General features: G+C 42.4%; 1 protein-coding gene across 2 annotated transcripts in view; it reads left to right on the top strand.

Moving 5' to 3' along the window:
* Positions 1-16,945, top strand: part of LOC141173103 (circularly permutated Ras protein 1-like) — an 87,015-nt gene that overhangs the window by 60,633 nt on the left and 9,437 nt on the right. The window contains exons 8-15 of one of the 2 annotated variants that reach the window (XM_073657746.1): positions 3,519-3,644; positions 8,463-8,537; positions 8,879-8,961; positions 9,747-9,932; positions 10,119-10,172; positions 15,168-15,257; positions 15,617-15,768; positions 15,890-15,971. In XM_073657746.1, the coding sequence (XP_073513847.1) occupies positions 3,519-3,644; positions 8,463-8,537; positions 8,879-8,961; positions 9,747-9,932; positions 10,119-10,172; positions 15,168-15,257; positions 15,617-15,768; positions 15,890-15,971 (848 nt within the window). The remainder of the gene's footprint in view (positions 1-3,518; positions 3,645-8,462; positions 8,538-8,878; positions 8,962-9,746; positions 9,933-10,118; positions 10,173-15,167; positions 15,258-15,616; positions 15,769-15,889; positions 15,972-16,945) is intronic. The other variant, XM_073657747.1, reaches the window with a different exon arrangement.

Genomic DNA, 16,945 nt, shown 5'->3' with positions numbered 1-16,945 from the left:
TGTTTTGCCCACGGACACGCGGTCTGTGGAAACACACTGACTTGTGCATAGACCCGAATGGGTCTGCATGTGTCAGTGTCTCTGGTACGTGTGGAAACACACGTACCGGACACACTGACATGTGAAAGAGCCCTTAGTCTGACATGTGGATAGTCATATGGTTCTTACAAACGATCCAACATACAACTGATTGTCACATTCTGGACGATATCCTATGCGTATGACCAGCCTAAAATGAATGTATAATCAGAAAAATAATTTTTTAAATCATGTTTTTAACTTAATTGTTATAAACTTTTAGTGATGTTAATTTTCCGCTTCACTATTTATATTTTGCAAAAATTTTGAAATCTTGCAGTTTTCACTCTGGACTGCTGAGTTTAACAATATGCTGACATTTCCTGTTCTGTAGAGATTACTTCTCTGCAGTCAGTTGTATCGTCCCAGACAGGAGAATAATAAAATCTAACACCTAATGTATGTAGATAACACATGATCCGCAATTTATAATAGCTTTAATCTTGCAGTTTTTTAACTCTGGACTACTGAGTTTTCTAATACGTTGACACCTGTCCTGTAGAGATCAATTGTCTGCAGTCAGCTTATTATCCTCATAGACAGGAGTATAATAACATATAAAACATGCAGTAAATAGATAACACATGATAGATGAAATCTTGCAGTTTTCACTCTGAGTCTTGTAATTTTCTGATAATTCCTGTTCTGCAGTGATCACTGCAGTAATATTATCAGCACAGATAGGAATATTATGTAATATAACATGTACTGAATATAGATAACACATGATCCACTATTAACATTAGCTGAAATCTTGCAGTTTTTAATCTGACTAAGTTTCATGATTTGCTGATACTTCCGGTTCTATAGAGATCACTCCTCTTCATTCATCTAATTATCATCTCAGACAGGAGTATAATGAAATATATAACACCTTCCGTATATAGATAACACATGATCCATTATTCACGATAGCTGAAATCTTGTAGTTTTCACCATGACAGAGTTTCGTAATTTGCTGACACTTCCTGTCCTGTAGAGATCACTTCTCTGCAGTCATCTTATTATCATCGCAGACAAGATTATGATGAAATATAATGCCTCAGTATAGATAACTCAAGAGCCACTGTTCACAATAGATGATGATGACAGCTCACCTCCTCCTCCTTCCTGCACAGGTCACAAAGCATGCCTAGAAAATTCTCCCATATATGTCAATTATCATTTCCAGTCTATTGTTTCCAATGTTCAATGTACAGTGGGTGCGGAAAGTATTCAGACCCCTTTAAATTCTTCACTCTGTTTCATTGCAGCCATTTGGTAAATTCTAAAAAGTTAATTTTTTTCTCATTAAAGTACACTCTGCACCCAATCTTGACTGAAAGAAAACAGAAATGTAGAAATTTTTGCAAATTTATTAAAAAAGAAAAACTGAAATATCACATGGTCATAAGTATTCAGACCCTTTGCTCAGACACTCATATTTAAGTCACATGCTGTCCATTTCCTTGTGATCCTCCTTGGGATGGTTCTACTCCTTCATTGGAGTCCAGCAGTGTTTAAACTGATAGGACTTGATTTGGAAAGGCACACACCTGTCTATATAAGACCTCACAGCTCACTGTGCATGTCAGACCAAACGAGAATCATGAGCTCAAAGGAACTGCCCAAGGAGCTCAGAGACAGAATTGTGGCAAGGCACAGATCTGGCCAAGGTTACAAAAGAATTTCTTCATTACTCAAGGTTCCTAAGAGCACAGAGGCCTCCATAATCCTTAAATGGAAGAAGTTTGGGACCACCAGAAGTCTTCCTAGACCTGGCCGTCTAGCCAAACTGAGCAATCGTGGGAGAAGAGCCTTGATGAGAGAGGTAAAGAAGAACCCCAAGATCACTGTGGCTGAGCTCCAGAGATGCAGTAGGGAGATGGGAGAAAGTTCCACAAAGTCAACTATCACTGCAGCCCTCCACCAGTCAGGCCTTTATGGCAGAGTGGCCCGACGGAAGCCTCTCCTCAGTGCATAAGACATATGAAAGCCCGCATAGAGTTTGCTCAAAAACACATGAAGGACTCCCAGACTATGAGAAATAAGATTCTCTGGTCTGATGAGACAAAGATAGAACTTGGTGATAATTCTAAGTGGTGTGGGTGGAGAAAACCAGGCACTGCTCATCACCTGCCCAATACAATTCCAACAGTGAAACATGGTGGTGGCAGCATCATGCTATGGGAGTGTTTTTCAGCTGCAGGGACAGGACGACTGGTTGCAATTGAAGGAAACATGAATGCGGCCAAGTACAGAGATATCCTGGATGAAAACCTCTTCCAGAGTGCTCTGGACCTCAGACTTGGTCGAAGGTTCACCTTCCAACAAGACAATGATCCTAAGCAAACAGCTAAAATAACAAAGGAATGGCTTCATAACAACTCTGTGACCATTCTTGACTGGCCCAGCCAGAGCCCTGACCTAAACCCAATTGAGCAGCTCTGGAGAGACCTGAAAATGGCTGTCCACCAACGTTCACCATCCAACCTGACAGAACTGGAGAGGATCTGCAAGAAAGAATGGCAGAGGATCCCCAAATCCAGGTGTGATAAACTTGTTGCATCATTCCCAAGAAGACTCATGGCTGTACTAGCAAAAAAGGGGGCTTCTACTCAATACTGAGCAAAGGGTCTGAATACTTATGACCATGTGATATTTCAGTTTTTCTTTTTTAATAAATTTGCAAAAATTCCTACATTTCTGGATTTTTTCAGTCAAGATGGGGTGCAGAGTGTACTTTAATGAGAAAAACATGAACTTTTTAGAATTTACCAAATGGCTGCAATGAAACAAAGAGTGAAAAATTTAAAGGGGTCTGAATACTTTCCGTACCCACTGTACAACCATGGAGAGAGCCATGCATGTGCAGTCACCTGGTCGCCTCCTCTCTGACGTGCTGACCATGGGAGCATCACTAATGATTAATGTTGCGTAATTATTGACGTTCTCCTAGCATTACTCACATCTTTTACAAAGTAACAAGAGATAAGCAGATTTTATAAGCACCATTTACAGCGATTACACATTACGATGGGCCAATGGTTATTTTTAAGGAGCGGCGGTCCGCTTTCAGCTAATTATTTTACAATGGAAAAATACTTTGCTCTGGGGGTTATTGAAATTAAAGGGAACACATGTCCAATCCCCCCAAAAATCCTTATCATTAAATATATTCAACCCTTCTGTGTATACAGCTCCAGTGCAGACTCATTGATTACACACTACAGACACTTGTGTGTAATCTTGTAAGTCGCTCGTTTCACCCTCTCGGGAGTCGAGCGTATTTTGAGGGTCCTTCAAGGAGAGGACGGAGCTTTATTCTGCGGTCTCATATCTTTTTGGAAATTGTTAGATGTTTTACATGAGATAATAAAATCACTATTTTATCAGAGTTTTCTGGATCACAGTGAGAGATGCTCATAGTTTATTCTGTGTAACTCTTTTCTTATTTATAGACCTGCCCCAGGGTGCAAACATAACACCAAATGGGCATTATTACTTGGACGTACTACCGGCTACTCCCGAAGAAGTGAGAATGCACGTGACGCCAGTGACAGACAGGCCCATGCAAACCTTAGCTGGTAAATAGGATCTGATCCCTTAACAAAAAGGCTAAATTGTCTGTCTATTTGAGTAGTGGTGGGTGTGAAGACCCGGGGTCTTCCGTAGGCATAATACCACTCATACAACACAGGGTGAGGGTTAACCAGCATAGTAATACTTTATTGAACAACCAAACAGACAATAAACACATAGAACAGTCCCAGCAAATACACAACATGGTGCAACATTACACAGTCTCACCCTTCCGCTTGCCCGTCTGGGAATAGAACAGCTACAACTTTGGGACTTCCAGGGCAAACTACCTCAACCAGTGGCCCCAGCTTCGGGTGGGCCCCCACAGAGATGAGGTAGTGGCAAGCTTAGGAAGCTTACAGTCCATCGAGGTACAAGGCCAGAAGAACCGAGGGTCCCATCCTGGCCTCTCTGAGAGTTTCCATGGGGCTAGATGACCGGCTGGTCCCAATCTGGCTTCTTCGAAAGTCTACATGGGTTCCAGGCGACCGGAGAGTCTCACCTGGAAACCCCAAACAACATATCCATGGGGCCAGGTGACTTTATTGTCCCAACCTGGTTTCCCCAAATGTATCCATGAGTTCTCTGATGGTCAATGGAGCAGATCTGTATCCTTCCAGTCAGGGCCGTGTACTCTTAGGCTGGAATCCTGTAGAATCCAAATCTGTGTCTCTCTGAATGGAGCCATGCTTCCAATTTGCGGTCCAGAAGAGTCTATCTGAATCTTTGATTCTCTGATTCTCCTTGATTCCCTTTGCAGAAGGATGGAAAACCCTTTTTATATTTACATATGTGGCTAAGGTCATCAGTCACAGGTTGGGGGATAAGGTGCAGGTCTCAGGTCTCATTGTTTGAGCATTTAATCAGTTTACATAGTTGGTGCTCTTATAAATCAACAGCTAGCTGGTTTAGTACAATATGCAATTAGCATAGTAACAAACATCATTGTTCATAGACCAATAGAAGTCAACATTCAGGGTTATGCAAACACTGGTCTGTCCTTCTTGACCCACCAAAGAAATACACACAAGTTCTAAAGTAAACACAAAGACAATAGTGTATTTCTCCTGGCTTAACAAATCTATATGTCTTGGTAAGTAAGATTAGAAGCTGTGTTGTTAAGGCTGGCAATTAATTTTCTCAAGCGGCCACATGAGAGACTATTTACTGTTGTGAATGGTTGAACTTAATTCTGCTCATTATAATTATTATAAATACATTTTTATAAATTAATATTGAGCATAAATAAGCCTGCTGACTCGCTGCTACTGCTGATACATATAAGAATAGGGTATCTGCGCTGGTCTTGGTAGGTTAGAGGTACTAAAGAGGTGATGTAGGCAAATAGATAAATATTTTATTAGATAATAAAAGGTATTGGCAAAAAAAATTTTGGGATAAAATTGTTTGTTAATTTAAAAAACCATGATGTTGGCTGACCATTTGCAACTAAAAACACAATGGGTAGGGATCTTGCTTGGAGCGTGCTTCAAGAGGTTAATGGGTAGATAGCTTGAGGTAGGTGTGGAGGACCTAGAAGGGAAGGAGTTAATATAGGCCCTATTACATGAGATTAATTTAGCTACACCTTAGATTTTTAGAGGAATAGTACCTGTATTGAGGTATAGGCGTATTGTGGTGGATACTTCGGATCCGTAGGGATACTATAAATGAAAGTCTGTGAAGGCAAATAAACAATGAGGGAAACTGACCTTAGAATTGGGAGCTGGGTGTCTATTAAGTCAAGGATTACCTTGATTGGTAGAAGAGGTGGGGAAGCTGGTGGAAAATAGATCCAGGTAAGTGGCTGCTGGCTTTCCTGCATGTCTAGGTAGGGTTAAAAAGTGGATTTTAGAAGAAAGTATACTGTTGGGGTATACTGACAGGGTACTAAGATGGAAAATTACCCTGCGTTGGTGAGAGCACTATTTCACATGAGGAGCACCTTCTTGCTTGCTGTACTTGTATTAGCAAACTAGACTTTGTGCTGGTGCCAGGAGGAGCAAGAGAGGAATACTCTTTCTTGCTTCGTGGTCGCTGTAAATTGGTGCCAGACAGGAGTAGGTGCTTCTTGCTGTCTGCACTTGTATTAGCAAACTAGACTTTGTGCTGGTGCCAGGAGGAGCAAGAGAGGAATTACTGACGAAGGATTCCGTGCAATCAGAAACACGTAGAAAAGATCCTCAGTGCTACCCATACCCAATCCACCGCGAGACACCACGTGACCCTACGTCATGTACACCACGTGACCAGACGTCCCGCAGGTCCTCGCGAACAGGAAGAAGGTATCGCTACCTCCGAGCGCCCGCCACTACTGGAGCCTCCGGCCGGGACTCCGGGTGTAGCGTGACCCTCACACAATCAAGCGCAACAGCTCTCATCTACAGGTCAGTATATACAGACCTTCACAACGCCGCCAGCGGACTGAACTATCAGAAGGTACGTGCTTGCACTGTCAACTGCCGCCTCAACTGTACGGTCTCCAGCATACGGTATACCACCGCTGACCTTCAGAAGTAGACAGCAACAAGACGCTGGCACCTACTCCTGTCTGGCACTAATTTACAGTGACCACGAAGCAAGAGAGAGTAATTCCTCTCTTGCTCCTCCTGGCACCAGCACAAAGTCTAGTTTGCTAATACAAGTACAGCAAGCAAGAAGGTGCTCCTCATGTGAAATAGTGCTCTCACCAACGGAGGGTAATTTTCCATCTTAGTACCCTGTCAGTATACCCCAACAGTATACTTTCTTCTAAAATCCACTTTTTAACCCTACCTAGACATGCAGGAAAGCCGGCAGCCACTTACCTGGATCTATATTCCACCAGCTTCCCCACCTCTTCTACCAATCAAGGTAATCCTTGACTTAATAGACACCCAGCTCCCAATTCTAAGGTCAGTTTCCCTCATTGTTTATTTGCCTTCACAGACTTTCATTTATAGTATCCCTACGGATCCGAAGTATCCACCACAATACGCCTATACCTCAATACAGGTACTATTCCTCTAAAAATCTAAGGTGTAGCTAAATTAATCTCATGTAATAGGGCCTATATTAACTCCTTCCCTTCTAGGTCCTCCACACCTACCTCAAGCTATCTACCCATTAACCTCTTGAAGCACGCTCCAAGCAAGATCCCTACCCATTGTGTTTTTAGTTGCAAATGGTCAGCCAACATCATGGTTTTTTAAATTAACAAACAATTTTATCCCAAAAAATTTTTTGCCAATACCTTTTATTATCTAATAAAATATTTATCTATTTATCTATTAGCCTACATCACCTCTTTAGTACCTCTAACCTACCAAGACCAGCGCAGATACCCTATTCTTATTTGTATTTAACCCTTGCAGCCTTTCTGGTTCACTGCTTGTATCAGCTGCAGGTCTAGGTTATAGTCTAACAGCGCCCCCTATCAGTACTTATTTTACTGCTGATACATGTCCCCATGTAACTTATTGTAGCTTGTGTTCTTACCTGTAGCAGCGAATTAAAACCATGTAATTTACTGCTTTTTATAAAGTTTAGAAAAATATGACCCTGTTATTCAGTCTTAAGTGTATTTAATAAATATAGGTGACCAACAGCTCCCCGACACACAGTATGATGGACCCCACAGCTCCCTATACACAGTATAATGTCTCCATAGCGCCCCCATACACACAGTATGACGGACCACACAGCTCCACACACACAGTATGATGGAAATCACAGCTCCCTATACACAGTATAATGTCTCCATAGCGCCCCCATACACACAGTATGACGGACCACACAGCTCCACACACACAGTATGATGGAAATCACAGCTCCCTACACACAGTATGATGTCTCCATAGCCTCCCCACACACACAGTATGATGGACCACATAGCTCCCCAAGAAGTATAATGGATGCCACAGCCTCCCCCCCACACAGAATTATGGACCCCACAGCCCCCCCCCACACAGCATTATGGACCCCACAGACCCACACCACACAATATGATGGACAACACAGCTCCCTACACACTGTATGATGTCTCCATATGCTCCACACACACAGTATGATTGACAATAGGGCTCGCCACACACAATATGATGTCCCCACACACAGTGTGATGGACCCCATAGCTCCCCACACACAGTAGGATGGACTCCACAGCTGGTCACACAGTATGATGGACTCCATAGCCCCTCGTACACACAGTATGATGAACTACACAGCTCACTACACACAATATGATGTTCCCACAGCCCCCCACATGCAGTGTGATGCGCTCCACAGGCACCTACTCACAGTATGATGGCCCCACATCTCCCTACACAAATACTGACCAATAGCTAAAGTAAAAGGTAAATAATACTACTCACCTATCCACACTCCCCTCTGCTTCGCTCTGTGTACTGTAGCGTTTCGCAGAAGGCGCAAACTAGTGACATCATCCTGCTGAATGATGGAACAGAGAGTTTACGGCTCCCTCCTTCATCATTGTATTCCCCAGTATGTGTCCTGAGGATAGAGATACTGGTGAAATTGAGATGCTCCGTGCTTCGGGACGCTCTATCCCCTTTATCTGTCATGGTTTACGGGCTGCACTTTGCCCAGTTCTGTATTTGAGGTGTGGAATAAATTGTCCTTTTTTACCTTATTGCATGGGGTGCTGCCTTCCTTTAGTTCTGTTTTACTGTCCGATGGTCCGTGGACCTGGAGATTTGCACCCACAGTAAGTTTTGATTAGTGCAGCTTTATTTTTCAGATTTTTATATATTTCGTATCTGTATTTTTGTCATCTCTGTTCAGTTTTAGGCTTACATGTGTTTTTTCATCTTTATTACCCATAGTTCTTCCGAGAGAACGGCTACCAGCCAACTGCAACATCCTGCTTCTGAACATAGGAAAGATGGTGGACGACTCTGGTGAGAGGATGGAATATTTATTCTGTAATTTTCTAGAAAAGGACAGTACATGATATGAACAATACAGGAGGATATCTCCACATGGGCACGTGCACTACATTTTTTGACCCCATGAGTTATAGTTTGAAGCCATGTGACCTGAGAAAGTTTTACAAACTTCATGCAAACTTTGGCAAAAGTACCAATCAAACCTGGGCAGATGCCTTGACAATCCGGGTGAACCTGCACAATGTTTGGAAATGGTCCTGCTTCAGTCAGGCAAATCCAAGATGAGTGACGCTGTGAGACCTCCTTACTGACAGATTAATAATCTCTTATGAATACTTTGCTCTTTTCTTAAGATAACCATATCCGAGAAGCCCCATTACTCTGCAGTCGCTGCTCTGCCGCCTGCTCAAGTCTTAACAATGTGGATAATGCCAAGGTGAGTGACAGAAAATCAATATGCAATACACACTATATGGACAAAAGTATCGCTCCCCTCCACATTACACCTACAGGAGCTTTTCTCCATCAGACGCAGATAGAGAAGTGTGATCCGTCACTGCACAGAACACGTCTCCTCCAGAGTCCAGTGGTGGCGGCTTTACACCACTCCATCCGATGCTCGGCATTGTGCTTGGTGATGTAAGGCTGCATAAAGCTCCTGGCGGAGGCGCAGTGTTTGTGCTGATGTTATACCAGAGGACTCTGCAATTATGGAGTCAAGAGAGCGGTGGTGACTTTTCTTCCGTCTGCTCCTCAGCACTCGGCCCCCCACTCTGTAATGTTACGGGGTCTCCACTTTGTGGATGAGTTCCTGCGGTTCCTTCCACTTCTCAATAATATCACTCACAGGGGATGGGGGAAGATTTAGGAAGAGGAAATGTCATGAATGACTTGTTACCCCGGTGGCTCCTATTACAGCAGGGAGCTCTGCACCACCGGCCGTTCTGTTACAATGGGGCCGAATGGAAAATCTGAATTCAATGATTAAGAAGTGTGTCCTAAAACTTTTCTCCATATAGTGAGATAATAATATATGAAGACTAGAAAAAAAAGAGTAAGAGAAAATGTAAAATGTCATTGCCTGTCTGTTATAGAAGTGCCCCATAATTTGGCTTATTACAATGTCACATTTCTACGGTATAGAATTATACAGCACCGAGTTCTGACGACTTTCACCTCCTAACACTTTATTGTGTTTTATATTCATTCTTTTTCCTGAAGACTTGGACTTGTGTTTTTTGTGCTGCTGAAAATCTCTTGTCCGAAGATACAAGATTTGAGAGCAGAGAAGAAGGAGATGATGTCTATGCTGGAGACCCCCGGTCTGAGAACGAGTACTCATTTGCTGACCAAACCATGATCATTTTCTGCATTGATATCTCGGGGAGCATGAGTGTGACCTCAGAGGTGAGCGGCCAGAATCATTTTTTCTTTCTTTTTCTTCTATATTTTTATCCTGATGTTTATTTGTGATGTCTGAAACAAGTCTGTGTTGCAAGGACAGGCAGTGCATTATACAGCAAACAACATGAATACATTCCTAAATGTAATTTTTCTGTGCTGGAAATGTAATTTTTTTATATTCTATTGCAGGTGACACAAGAGCAGAGCAATGACTATAATGTAGTCTACAAATCAAGAATGGAGGTAAAGAACATCACGAACAATCTATATTCTGTGTGTTTTATAGAATAGCGCCACCTTTGGTGTCATTTCGCAAATATATTGGCTAAAACTTTTACTTTTTAGCTGTATACAGGTGAATTGAAATATACAGTGGGTATGGAAAGTATTCAGACCCCTTTAAATTTTTCACTCTTTGTTTCATTGCAGCCATTTGGTAAATTCTAAAAAGTTCATTTTTTTCTCATTAAAGTACACTCTGCACCCCATCTTGACTGAAAAAATACAAATGTAGAAATTTCAGCAAATTTATTAAAAAAGAAAAACTGAAATATCACATGGTCATAAGTATTCAGACCCTTTGCTCAGACACTCATATTTAAGTCACTTTTTGTCCATCTCCTTGTGATCCACCTTGAGATGATTCTACTCCTTCATTGGAGTCCAGCTGTGTTTAATTAAACTGATAGGACTTGATTTGGAAATGCACTCACCTGTCTATATAAGACCTCACAGCTCACAGTGCATGTCAGACCAAATGAGAATTATGAGCTCAAAGGAACTGCCCAAGGAGCTCAGAGACAGAATTGTGGCAAGGCACAGATCTGGCCAAGGTTATAAAAGAATTTCTTCATTACTCAAGGTTCCTAAGAGCACAGTGGCCTCCATAATCCTTAAATGGAAGAAGTTTGGAACCACCAGAAGTCTTCCTAGACCTGGCCTTCCAGCCAAACTGAGCTATCTTGGGAGAAGAGCCTTGGTGAGAGAGGTAAAGGAGAACCCCAAGATCACTGTGGCTGAGCTCCAGAGATGCAGTAGGGAGATGGGAAAAAGTTCCGCAAAGTCAACTATCACTGCAGCCCTCCACCCGTCAGGCCTTTATGGCAGAGTGGCCCGACGGAAGCCTCTACTCAGTGCAAGACATATGAAAGCCCGCATAGAGTTTGCTCAAAAACACATGAAGGACTCCCAGCAGTGAAACATGATGGTGGCAGCATCATGCTATGGGGGTGTTTTTCAGCTGCAGGGACAGGACGACTGGTTGCAATTGAAGGAAACATGAATGCAGCCAAGTACAGAGATATCCTGCATGAAAACCTCTTCTAGAGGGCTCTGGACCTCAGACTTGGTCGAAGGTTCACCTTCCAACAAGACAATGACCCTAAGCACACAGCTAAAATAACAAAGGAGTGGCTTCAGAACAACTCTGTCCACCAACGTTCACCATCCAACCTGACGGAACTGGAGAGGATCTGCAAGGAAGAATGGCAGAGGATCCCCAAATCCAGGTGTGAAAAACTTGTTGCATCATTCCCAAGAAGACTCATGGCTGTACTAGCTCAAAAGGGTGTTTCTACTCAATACTGAGCAAAGGGTCTGAATACTTATGACCATGTGATATTTCAGTTTTTTTTTTTAATAAATGTGCAAAAATTTCTACATTTCTGTTTTTCTCAGTCAAGATGGGGTGCAGAGTGTACTTTAATCAGAAAAAAAATGAACTTTTTAGAATTTACCAAATGGCTGCAATGAAACAAAGAGTGAAAAATTTAAAGGAGTCTGAATACTTTCCATAGCCACTGTATAGAATAAGTCAGATGATTGGACCTCTAAGGGATTTAAAAAATAAAAAAAAGTAAAAATAAAAATTGTAAAAAACTATACAAAATTTAAATCACTTCCTTTTTCCTTCATTAAAAATAAATACAATAAAAAAATAAATACAATTGGTATCGCCGCATCCGTAAAAGTCTCATTTATCAAAATATAAGCTGTAAAGAAAAAATGAAAAAAGTCAAAATGCAAGAATTGCTGTTTTATAGTTGTCACACCTCCGATAAAAAATGCAATAACAATCAAAACGTCATACATATACCAAAATTGTATATATGACAGCTTGGCACTCAAAAAAAAGCCCTTACTCGGCTCCATTGATGGAGAAATTAAAAAAAAGTTACAAGTCTTAGAAAATGGCAACACATATAAAAAATATATTTTTTTTTTGTAAACAAATTTCTGACATTTTTTTCACCACTAAAATAAAAGAAAACTATAGAAGTTTGGTATGGCCGTATTCATACTGACCTGAAGAATCAGGTCACCGGGTCATTTTTACTATACAATGAACACTGTAAAAACAAACCAAACACAATGGAGGAGTTACATTTTGTTATTTTTTTCACCCACACGGAATTTTTTTCTGTTTTTTTTTTCAGATAAATTAGTAGTAGCAAAAAAAACTAGTTATTGATCTTAAGACAGACTTAGGTGATTAATGATTATGTAAGGACATAAAATCCATGGCTAAATATTGAACCAGTCTGGCCACAATTGGGATCATAAAGGAGTTTTACCCCGACTACGGCAGACTCCTTATAGGTGTTTTGTTTCCTTGGTATTAATAGGGGGAAACAAATTTTTAAAGAGTAACTCATTTTTTTATTTCAATGATTGATCAGTCTTTGCAAAGTTCCGGACCAGACACCAATTATAGCCACTCTCCCTGTCTGAGCAGGACATATCGGAGCAGAGAAGCTCACATAGGACCACAGATATCTTATACACCCGCAGCTGAAAACAGCTACACTAAGTGCATGAACCAGGCAGGTGAAACAGTCCTTTCAGCATGGAGTTTAAAAAGAATGAAAGCAAAATAAGGTAATGGAGTACAACACAAAAATTAATAACGTTGCGAAGACTGATCAACAATGGCGTAACTAGAGTCCATTGAGCCACAGTGTAAAATTTGGACCTGGACCCCCACCTGGAAGTTGGACAGATGTATGGGACCTTGTAGCATTCTAGATCCTAAAAAGACAAATGCTTGTTCGCACATATGTAATAATGTCCCCCTTCCTGGGCTCTTCCAGTAATAATGTCCCCCAGCCTGGACCCCTTCCAGTAATAATGTCCCCCAGCCTGTGCCCCTTCCAGGAATAATGTCCCCCAGCCTAAGTCCCTTCCAGAAATAATGGACCGGACATTCAGCGTCTCCCACTCACATACCACCTCCTCATCTCGCCCCCTATCTGTCAGTGTCCCCCAAGGCTCAGTCCTAGGACCCCTACTCTTCTCCTTCTACATCTTTGGCCTGGGACAGCTCATAGAGTCTCATGACTTTCAATACCACCTCTATGCTGATGACACACAGATCTACCTCTCTGGACCTGATATCAACTCCTTACTAACCAGAGCCCCACAATGTCTGTCCACTATTTCATCCTTCTTCTCGGATAGATTTCTAAAACTTAACATGGAAAAAACTGAATTCATCATCTTTCCCCCATCTAACTCAACCATCCCCCATCTGACCTATCCATCAAAGTTAACAGCTGCCAACTCTCCCCAGTCCCACAAGCTCGCTGCCTCGGGGTAACCCTGGACTCTGAACTCTCCTCCAAACCACATATCCAAGCCCTTTTCACTTCCTGCCGACTAACACTAGTGCATGCCCTAATCATCTCCCGCCTCGACTACTGCAACCTCCTGCTCTGTGGCCTCCCTTCTAACACTCTCGCCCCCCTCCAGTCTATCCTAAACTCTGCTGCCCGACCAATCCACCTGTCCCTCCGCTATTCCCCAGCCTCTCCCCTCTGTCAATCCCTTCACTGGCTCCCCATTGCCCAGAGACTCAAGTTCAAGACCCTAACCCTGGCATACAAAGCCATCCATAACCTGTCTCCCCCATTCATCTGTGATCTAGTCTCCCGGTACATATCTGCACGCAACCTCCGATCCTCACAAGATCTCCTGCAATACTCCCCTCTTATCTCCTCTTCCCATAATCGCATACAAGATTTCTCCCTTGCATCCCCCCTTCTCTGGAACTCTCTACCTCTCGCCTACCGTGGAAACCTTCAAAAGAAAACTGAAGACCTACCTCTTCCGACAAACCTACAACCTGCAGTAATCACCGCTGCACCACACCGCTGCACGACTAGCTCTACCCTCACCTACTGTATCCTCACCCATTCTTTGTAGACTGTGAGCCCTAGTGGGCAGGGTCCTCTCTCCTCCTGTACCAGTCACTGACTCGTTCTGTTAAGATTATTGTAAGTGTTTTTTGCTATGTATACCCCTTTTTTTCACATGTAAAGCGCCATGGAATAAATGGCGCTATAATAATAATAATAATGTCCTCCAGCCTAGGCCCCTTCCAGGAATAATGTCCCCCAGCCTGGACCCCTTCCAGGAATAATGCCCACCTATCCTGGGCCCCTTCCAGTAATAATGTCCCCTCCTGGTCCTTTCCAATGATAATGTCCCCCCGTCCTGGACCCTTTATTTACTAACGTCTCCCATTCTAGGTCCCATCCTATAATAAAGTCCTCCATCCTGGCCCCTTTCAGTAATAATGTCCTTCATAGCTGGGATTTCCAGTAATAATGCCCCCCATCCTGGCCCCATCCTATAACAATGTCCCTCATCCTAGGCCCCTTCCTGGTATAATGTCCCCCATCTTGCGCCCTTTCCGTCCTTCTCTAGCTCATTTTATAAAGAAACAAAGATTATTTTTACCTTCCCCTGCTCCAACGACGTGCATTGTCCTCCTCTATAGCCGGCACAGAAGCCAACAGCTGATTTCGGCGTGCCGGCATGGGCAGTGCATGACATCACTGCCATGTACCTCCTGTCACGGACATGCTGACGTCTGTTGCTGGCTTCTAAATTGGCTGGCAGCATGTATTGCAATGCAGGATGGACATTCAGGTGAAATTGGGGCTCGTGTCAGCATATCCCCCACCCGCATGGGCTCGCTGCTAATAAATAATTTATAAAAAAGTTTAGTTACTCTTTAAAGTTTTATCCCCCCTTTCCTTTGTTTTATCCATGTATCCTCTTCTGGTGACCTCAATGATCACGTCTTTATTCTAAAATAATAATGGTAGAGGTCAATAAATTTGGACGTTATTTTACACTTTCCTCTCGTGCATTGTGAATTACTGGAGCCCAGGGACATTCTCACCGAGCTCTACGATAATAATGTTCTAACTAACTTTCCTCTCTTTTTGCTTTCAGGCTGTTAAATCTGCATTGGGTCAAACTCTAGATTTTCTTCATCAGCAACATCCTGGAAAGAGAGTGGCTCTTGTGACCTTCAGTGACCAGGTAATAATACTAGATCTATGCTGGAGGCCATAGCTTTTCATTACCAAAGACAAAAGTTAATTACCCTGGGCAAGGCAAAATAGCTTGATGGCGCCCACTTTGGGACCAATCACTCCTGATTGCACCTCCAGTACTCCCCAAAAATTCTGGAGCATTTTTTTTTAGAGTTCTATATTATACCATTCCTCATTCAGCCATCTTGGAAAAATATATGAATACATTGACAATTGGTTGTACCATTTCCATTGTCATTAGGTAGGTATCCATGCTGACGATCTCAAATTGTGTGAAGACACATCCTATCGACACTTCGATTCTATGGAAGACTTCTTCCTTTCATAACCTTGGTTTGTATCCAGGTGAAGTTATATGGAGACGGAATTAGACAGCCACAGATCCTTGAGGATGCCGAGCTGTTAGACCCTGACCATCTGAAATCACAGGGTGAAGACCAACCCTTGCCTCATCCACTGATGGAGACTCTTCATGCTCTGAAAGGAAAGATTGAATGGTAAAGTGTTCTTTTCTCGAAACTTTTTGCATCTGGTGTCAGTTTAGTAGTTTTCATCTTTCAGTGCCATAATTTGTAATAATTACTTAAAATTAATTAGTTTGCATTTTTTTTATTACAGCTTGGAGGAAATGGGAGCTACAGCACTTGGGCCTGCAGCTCTAGTTTCAATCGCGATGGCGTCCAAGAGTCCAGGATCCAAGGCAAGTGAGTTGTAGCTTGCAAAGTCATAAGTTAGCAAGTATTATTCCAGATGTGAGGTGCAGAGGTCCGAGGGTCCTGATAACTGAAATGGTCAGAGCCAAGGGTCCACCTGTAACCAACTCCAGGTCCCCACTTTTCAGCTACATGCAAATGTGACATTCTCCTCAATCATAAATATATATAACAATGAACTGGGTAGATTGTTAAATGAATAAGATGCTGCCTCTGTCTGTACATAGCTATTCAAGTATATTGTGCTAAGTATTGCTCATATAAGAGGGTGGTGGCCCACCGGAGGATTCCCCTGTTCTCCTGAGGGCCAGTCCAGGCCTGGGTCCAAAGGCCATTCTGCTCCAAAGAAAGACTCTAGCATGGCATTTAGTAGGGGTCCAGATGCCCAGGATCTCAAAGTTACTCTTTGATAAAAAACAGATTGTTATATTACACAGATGGGCTCCCGCTATTGATTAGGAAGGTGGTTCTGCCAACCAGACATTACTTTGGCATTACTGTAAGTTGCTTCCACCAAAAGACTGAATTTGCAGCACAAGGTGGGCTCTCGGGGAGGCGGATTTCCTCATACATTGGACCATTTAGCCTTCCAAATTATGTGTTCTGGATAAGTGGCTTAAAGCTTCCCCGAACTCTATTTTAGGGTGCTTCTTAGGGGCTATTCTTTTAGGAACATAATGTAAATGCCCCTATTTGTCATAGCAGGACCACCAGAAACATTATTGCCAGATGCTAAACAATATGATCGCTGCAAATAATAAATGTGACACTAGCATTTTTTCCCACTAGTTGGCACTGTGTAACCACGCTGTGTTGAGGATAAAGGAAACAAATATTTTGGGAGGGAGCGACATATCGCCAGAGAAGTTCAAAATATGCTGTACTGTATAAAATTCAGGACACTTCCAGAAATTGCTTATGCACATTAAGCTTTTTAAGATTTGGAATTGTGATCTATTAG

The sequence above is a fragment of the Phyllobates terribilis genome, unplaced genomic scaffold (genome assembly GCF_046119375.1).
Source record: "Phyllobates terribilis strain yellow unplaced genomic scaffold, ASM4611937v1 Scaffold_12__6_contigs__length_324123572, whole genome shotgun sequence".
In the NCBI taxonomy this organism is placed as follows: domain Eukaryota; kingdom Metazoa; phylum Chordata; class Amphibia; order Anura; family Dendrobatidae; genus Phyllobates; species Phyllobates terribilis.
This window is presented reverse-complemented; position numbering and strand designations above follow the sequence as displayed.